The sequence below is a fragment of the Terrapene carolina genome, unplaced genomic scaffold (assembly GCF_002925995.2).
Source record: "Terrapene carolina triunguis isolate 2854851 unplaced genomic scaffold, T_m_triunguis-2.0 Scaffold665, whole genome shotgun sequence".
NCBI classification, from domain to species: domain Eukaryota; kingdom Metazoa; phylum Chordata; order Testudines; family Emydidae; genus Terrapene; species Terrapene triunguis.
In genome coordinates, this window is record NW_020665016.1 from 670336 (window position 1) to 678299 (window position 7964).

Genomic DNA, 7964 nt, shown 5'->3' on the forward strand with positions numbered 1-7964 from the left:
ACAGTTAAAAGTCTGAGGCTCTCACATGCAACAGTCATGGGGTCTGGATAGATACCGGAGGTGATGAATAATCACTGTGCTTTGGCTTGCGATGAGGGGCCGGTGGGACACTAGAGTGAAAGGACCTCTGAGTTATGGTGTCATGCTACTCCATTGAACTATGTGTGTGTGAGAGAGAGAGAAAGACAAACAGACACATACTGGGATAACTTCTGCTCTGATTCATGCTGCTCTAGCTACTGTTGCCCTGCACGGGGGGAAGCAGATGAAGCCAGGAAACCAAACGCCGGTGACAGAATTCATCCTGGAGGGACTCCCAAACACCAGGGAGCTTCCCTCTCTCTTCTTCCTCCTCTTCCTCCTCCTCTACCTGCTCACCCTGCTGGGCAACGCCCTCACCCTGCTGACTGTGCTCTGCGATCCTCGACTCCACGCCCTGCCCATGTACTGCTTCCTTGGCCACCTCTCCTTCCTTGATGCCTGCCTCTCCTCCGTCACTGTGCCCAAGATCCTGGCTGGCTTGGTGGGGCCCAGTGGCAGGGCCATCTCCTTCGGCGGCTGCGTGGCGCAGCTCTACATCTTCCATTTCCTGTGCAGCACCGAGTGCTTCCTCTATACGGTAATGGCCTATGACCGCTTCCTGGCCATCTGCCACCCCCTGCGCTACAGCGTGGTGATGAGCAGAAAGACCTGCCTGTGGCTGGCAGCTGGCACCTGGCTCACTGGCTCAATCCATGCCGCGGTCCAGGCCTTCCTGACCTTTCGCCTGCCCTACTGCGGCCCCAACCAGGTGGAATACTTCGTCTGTGACATCCCCGCCGTGCTGAAGCTGGCCTGCGCCGACACAGCCACCAACCAAGTCGTCATTCTGGCCAACATTGGGGCGGTGGGGGCCGGCTGCTTCCTGCTCATCTGCGTTTCTTATGCCTACCTCGCCTCCGCCATCCTGAAGATCCACACGGCCCAAGGGAGGCAGCGGGCGTTCTCCACCTGCAGCGCCCACCTCACCCTGGTGCTGCTGTACTATGGGCCCCCAGTCTTCATATACCTGCAACCCTCTTCGAGTCAAGCATCCGACGGGGTAGTGGCTGTATTCTATACTGCAGTCACCCCTCTGCTGAACCCCTTTATATACACCCTGAGGAACAAGGAGATGAAAAAGACCTTGAGGAAACTGGTTTGTGGACAAACGCTTTCTCTGCATGCATAGGATAGATCCAAATCCTGGGAGACTTGCAAAGAAACTTAAGGACACAAGATGCCCATCTCCCATGGGTGCAGGGTTCTCTTAGACCCTTATGTTAGACCAGCCAACATTTCTCTTCTATCTGGCCACTTTGGTAGGTTGTCTTCTTCAGTGCCATTCATTCCCTGAGGCTAGCAAAAGCTCTCCAGTCAGCACCTAGATTATTGTTCACAGGCTGAGCTCGATGGTGGCAGTTTTTCGAGGTGGAGGAGTCAATGAGGAGGTGTCTCAGGCTTCTGAACTCTCCCAGCAGGGGACTCAGCTGAGTTTCCCTGTAACAACAGTGTAACCAGTGAGGATCTAATAGCCTGGTACAATCACAGCCCCGGGGCTGCCCCACCAGCCAATTTTAGGGGCTATAACTCCTCGGAGAAAGCAGGCCAGTTCAAACCATTCACTGACCCATCCAGCCAGTGCACACTGCTGCGTCGCATGTACGTGGAGATGGACTAGTCCAGCGTCTAGCACTCTGCTGGGATTGACACAGCCATGGAAATTAACTACCCCAAATCTCTGTTATTGCAGAATTAAGGGTGCCCAGTGCAGGGCGAGTGGCTGCACTGAATTCTGCATTAATCAACTTTTTGGACAGTTAATGTTGTTTTCCTGCCTCCCTTGCGGTTGTTGGGGGGCTAAATCCATGACAGATTTGTGAGTTGCTCAGACACGTCATCAATGGGGCGAGGTGAGTCAGATCAACTCAGTGTAGCTTTGCTGTATGCCGAATAAAGGGACCTGAGTGATGAGATCTGGAGTAGAAGTGAGTCAGGGGCGGCTCTAGCTTTTTTGCCACCCCAGGCACAGCAGGCAGGCTGCCTTCGGCGGCATGCCTGCGGGAGGTCCGCCGGTCCCGCGGCTTCGGCATACCCACTGCTGCTTTGCCGCCGAATCCGCGGGACTGGTGGACGTCCCGCAGGCATGCCGCCAAAGGCTGCCTGACTGCCGCCCTCGCAGGGACCGACAGGCTGCCTCCCGCGGCTTGCTGCCCCAGGCACGCGCTTGGAGCGCTGGTGCCTGGAGCCATCGCTGAAGTGAGTTTCCCCAGGGAACTGGATAAAGTGCTCTCCCAGACTGGTGCCTGGAGCTGGCCCTGCTCCCAGAGCTGGATCAGCCAAGTGGAACAGGCCTTGGAGGGAATCCCAACAAACAGAGACCCTGGTTTTATTTCAGAGTAGCAGCCGTGTTAGTCTGTATCCGCAAAAAGAACAGGAGTACTTGTGGCACCTTAGAGACTAACAAATTTATTAGAGCATAAGCTTTCGTGGGCTACAACCCACTGGTTTTATTGCTCATTACAACAATTTTGTAACATAATGTGGTGCCTACTAAACTTCCTTTGTCCCATGCCTGCAGAGATGTTAAGTGACCGCTTCATTGAAAGTGGTTTCCTACAACATGTGCAAACCCCTTATGATAAAGTATCTCATACAACATACGACCTGAAGAGAAGTGACAGTCTGACCATTTTAACTATTGCTGCAGCTGTGTTATCTGCCTTAGGGTTTGATCCTTTTACTCATTTTGGTTGTATCTGGAAAATAGCAATAATAAAACTCCAGATCATTGAAATCAATGGGAGGATCTGGGCCAAAGTTCTTTGTATTTAGCTGTGACACTCGGGTTCCCTCTACCAACAGAAGTTGCCCCAATGAAAGGTGTTCTCTGACCCACCTTTTCTCTCTCAGATCCTGGGACCACCACGGCTACAACACTGCAAACCATATCTAATCTATCGATTGAACTACCTTATTTCGTCTCACTCATATAAAGAGTATTGAAAACTAGTTATAATAATGACTGTAGCACATTTTTTCCCTGTGGAATCCTGTCTTATATTTATTGGATGCTGAGTGTTAATAAAAACTAATACTTTTTTTCAATAGAAAGCCTGTGCAATACTTGAAACAGTATTTGCAGTTGTTGCCTGATCCTTTGTAATGATTAATCATAGCTGGATTGATTGCCAATCCTGAGGATTTTTCACCCAAAGACTTCAAACTTTTGGAAAATGTGAGCTAAATAACCCACCTGCGAGGTGCCTCATTGACTGCTGAAGGGTAGCCACCTCTGGGGTGGGATGCTGTGGCTGTTTTATAGTGCACTATAACAGTGCATTATAGTAGAGGAAGAAGAGCCCTGTACCAAGTTCAAACCAAAAAAGTGAACTGAAGAAGGCAAAATGAGACGAACTGAGTGTGAGTTTGGGCTGGACACCAGCTCTAAGGAAAAGCAACAAGGCCACTAGTAGCAGAGGGTGGGTTTCAAGTTTAACCCAAAAGAGGGAAATTCCCAATGCATCATGCCCCGTAGCACCACACTGCACCGACTGCGAGGGGACAGCGCCCCCTATGGAACCTCCCACCTCGCTCCCTGCAGCACACCGTCAGAGCCATTCCCCAGCAGGGTCAGCGCCAGGCGCAAGAAGGAAGTTCAGAGTCACTGCCCCATTTGACACTTGGCATCACCGACAAGCAATACAACATGGCTGGGAGCTGGTGCCCGATGTCTCAGTGTTTCCACTAGGTATGTGCCCCAGGAGTGGGGTGGGCCACTGCCAGATACTTTTACTGAGCCAATCAAATAGCCCCTTTGCGCTAATGACCCTCAGCCATTAGTGGACTGGAGACAGTGCCCCATATACCATTCCCATATTCAATGGCTTGGGCCAGATTGGATCTGGGGTGGCACCCCTTAATGGGGAAAGGCCCCATATCCTATTCCTAACCCCTTGAGCCAGCCAGTCCCCTTGGCCTTGGGCCAGATCAGAGCCAGCTGCCCCATGAGTGGAGAAGGCCCATATACCATTCCCCCTCCCACCACCACCCGAACCAGCCCATTCCCCTGCTCTAGGACTGGATTGGCGCTGGTGCCCCCAAGAAGGGGAAGGGCCCATATCCCATTTCCAGAACACCCACGAGCCATCTGGCTGTCACAGGGTGTTTAGCTGTGATGTGCCACTCTGTACTTGTCTTTAGCATCCATTTGTGAGGGATTCTTGCTGAGAAATTCTCCATGGACCCCGGGTCCATTTCGTTAGCCAGAGTAAATCAACAGAGTCCCACTGAACTCGACTAGCCTCAGGCTGATTTACCCGAGGCGGGAATCTGGCATTAGATGTGTGCTTCTGCTTCTTACATCGTAATTGTTCTCCAGGGACTTTTGGCCTTGGCTTAGCTCCCCTCTGCACACTGCCGGGTTTCCTTTACCTACAATTCCCTGCTCTTTCCAAACATACACTCGCTGTTTGCCAACCTCTCGTGCTGCGGCTAACAAGCCCCATGGGGACATTCATTCAAAGATCTCCCTAATTAGCCCTGGAGATTACATACTTTGCAAGCAGGGAGTAAAGGCAACAATTAAAAAGTCATGGCGGGGAGGAACTGCAAGTTTTTTAACAAGCCACAAGGGGAACCAGAAATTACATGGTAACATTTTGAACAAGCAACAGGAAAACACACTGTACAGATCCTTAAAACTCTAGTTACAGCTGTGCAGCTGTGTGGATCTGTCTGCTTCAGAGCCATCGGCGGGCCAGAGGCTTAGCAGCTGTATTTTGGCTACACTGATTTACACCAGCTGGGGATCTGGCACCACTGAGTTTATTGTAACGACACCAATTCACCCAGCTACAGGTCTGGCCCATTGACTCCGATGGTGCTATGGCCGATTTCCAGCCACTGGTCATCTGGCCCCTGTCTATTCTGGGCCCTTAATTCTAAATTACCTGTTCTGTTCATTCCCTCTGGGGCACCTGGCATTGCCACTGTCAGAAGACAGGATACTGGGCTAGGTGGACCTTTGATCTGACCCAGTCTGGCCGTTCTTATGTTCTTATGTACTTTTTATAAAGACAAAACTGTTCTGTGTAGAAGGAGAAAGTGTCTCACACACAATAAGAACCTGACGAGAGGTGACAGACTGTCCATTTTTACTATTGCTGCGGTTACCTGGGTTACATTCCTTAGGGCAGTGGTTCTCAGCCAGGGGACACGGGGGTACGCAGAGGTCTTCCGGGGGGTACATCAACTCATCTAGATACTTGGCTAGTTTTACAACTGGCAACACAAAAAGCACTAGGGAAGTCAGTGCAAACTAAAATTTCATACAATGACTTGTTGATACTGCTCAGTGCACTATTTATATTCCATTTGATTTGTTTTATGGATAAAAATGAGAAAGTCGGCCATTTTCCAGCAACACGTGTGTGTTTTTATGTTTGATTTTGTAAGCAAGTAGTTTTTAAATGAGGTGAAACCTAGGGGTACACAAGACAAATCAGACTCCTGACAGGGGTACAGTAGTTTGGAAAGGTGGAGAGCCACTGCCTTAGGGCTTTATGCGGTTACTTATCACCATAGTCTCAGCGTCTCCCATATAAAAAGAAATGGGAGAGGTGATACTAAATGAGAACAAGGACACTGCTGATAGGAGCCAGGTTTTGCCTCGGGAAATCAGGCCACTAATAACAATGAGACTCACGTCTTAGATCTCTCAGGCTCCGTCCTTGTGTTTTAACCACAAGGTTGCTATTAGCATCCCATCAAGAAAGATGTGGAGAAATTGGAAAGGGTCCAGAGAAGAGCAACAAGAATGATTAAAGGTCTTGAGAACATGACCTATGAAGGAAGGCTGAAAGAATTGGGTTTGTTTAGTTTGGAAAAGAGAAGACTGAGAGGGGACATGATAGCAGTTTTCAGGTATCTAAAAGGGTGTCATAAGGAGGAGGGAGAAAACTTGTTCACCTTAGCCTCTGAGGATAGAACAAGAAGCAATGGGCTTAAACTGCAGCAAGGGAGGTCTAGGTTGGACATTAGGAAAAAGTTCCTAACTGTCAGGGTGGTTAAACACTGGAATAAATTGCCTAGGGAGGTTGTGGAATCTCCATCTCTGGAGATATTTAAGAGTAGGTTAGATAAATGTCTATCAGGGATGGTCTAGACAGTATTTGGTCCTGCCATGCGGGCAGGGGACTGGACTCGATGACCTCTCGAGGTCCCTTCCAGTCCTAGAATCTATGAATCTATGAATCTATGAATCCGCTCTGGACAAAGCTGAACACCAGGATGCAATTCCTTTCCCCTAGGTTAGTTTTATATGATGAACTATAGGGACTGACTATCGGAGGGGAGCCATGTTAGTCTGTATCCACAAAACCAACGAGGAGTCCATGCATCTGAAGAAGTGGGTTTTTTATCCATGAAAGCTTATGCCCAAATAAATCTCTTAGTCTTTAAGGTGCCACCGGACTCCTCATTGTTTTTATAGGGACTGACACGTTCTGAAACAGGGAGTTTAAAGCCAGAAGGGACCCTTCGATCATCTGGCCTCATTGCCCATATCACACAGGCTGGAGAATTTCTCTCAGTAGCCCCCGTATTCATCTCAATAAATCGTGCATGGCTAAAATATCTTCCTGAAGAGCCTCCAGTCTGGATCTGAAGACTTCAAGAGATGGTAAATCCACCACTTCCCTTGATAGTTGAGTCCAATAGTTAATTGCCCTTACTGTTAAAACAAAACCAAACTGTAGGTCTTATTTCTGGGCTTGGAAGGATCAGATTTTTATTGGTAAATGTTGGTAAATGTCAATTTCCCAGTGCACACACACAAACCGACAAACAAATATTTCTAACCATAAAAACTGAAATTTGCCGATAGGTAAAAGTAAGGAAAATTCTGCTTGAGAACTTACTATAGTTTAATTTAAGGATATTGACCTTTTATATTTTCATATGCGATGTTGACCCTCCCACTACTAATTTTGTACAAATAAATAAAATAATTTTAAAAATGCTTTAAAATAATCATGGACAGCCTGATGATTTTCATACCTGGCCCCGCTTACAACATATTTGCTGCAAAGACCCTCATCCCGAGCAGGGCCGGTGCGCCACCCCCCCCCACCTAACCACGCCCCCGCCCCCCCGTGGCAGCTAACCACGCCCACCAGACCCTCCCACCAGAGGAGCCCCCCCCCACGGCAACTAACCCCGCCCGGGGAGCCCGCCCCAGCTCACCTCCACTCCGCCTCCTCCGCTGAGCACGCCGGCGCCGCTCTAATTCTCCTCCCCTCCCAGGCTTGCGGAGCCGATTGGAGGAGAATTAGAGCGGGGGCTGTGTGCTCAGCAGAGGAGGCAGAGTGGAGGTGATCTGGGGCGGGGAGCGGTTCCCCTGTGCGCCCCCCCCCGTTACTGCGGGCGGCCCTCCCCAGCTCACCTCCACTCCACCTCCTCTCCTGAGCAGACTTTTAGGCGCCCTCAACCACTAGGCGCCCTAGGCGGCCGCCTAGTTCACCTAGTGGTTGCACCGGCCCTGACCCCAAGCAGTTTTTCCCAATTTGAAAGGGCACAGCTTCCCTCCTCGTTCTCCTGGTCAGGTGCCAAATCATTTTAAGCATCTCTTAACCCTTTACAGGTAAGGCAACTGGGTACAGCTGCTAAGGAGGATTTTATCGCTAACTGAATGGTTGGAAAGTTACACAAGAGTGCTACCCCCCCTTCATTTACCACATGAGTGAAGAGGGAAGGAAAGAAGAACGGAAAGCACAGAGGGAAGGTGGGTGGATGGATGGATGGATGGATGGATGGACCGACAGACAGAACAGCACAGAGGGAAAGGTGGATGGACAGACAGACAGCACAGCGGGAAGGGTGGATGGACGGACAGACAGAACAGAGGGAAGGGTGGATGGACGGACAGACAGAACAGCACAGAGGGA

At 50.0% G+C, this 7964-nt stretch overlaps 1 protein-coding gene across 1 annotated transcript; it reads left to right on the forward strand.

Moving 5' to 3' along the window:
• The first annotated feature begins 265 nt into the window (after window positions 1-265).
• Window positions 266-5142, forward strand: LOC112107982 (olfactory receptor 10S1-like). The gene is made up of 2 exons (XM_024201928.1): window positions 266-1177; window positions 5116-5142. Exons 1-2 carry the CDS (start codon window positions 266-268, stop codon window positions 5140-5142), a joined length of 939 nt encoding a protein of 312 aa, XP_024057696.1.
• Window positions 5143-7964: the final 2822 nt, after the last annotated feature.

Coding starts and splice junctions, on each gene's coding strand:
- LOC112107982 (XM_024201928.1), top strand. CDS start 266: ATGAAGCCAGGAAACCAAACGCCGGTGACAGAATTCATCCTGGAGGGA. Junction 1,178..5,115: donor AAAAGACCTTGAGGAAACTG/GTTTGTGGACAA, acceptor TGTTCTGTGTAG/AAGGAGAAAGTGTCTCACAC.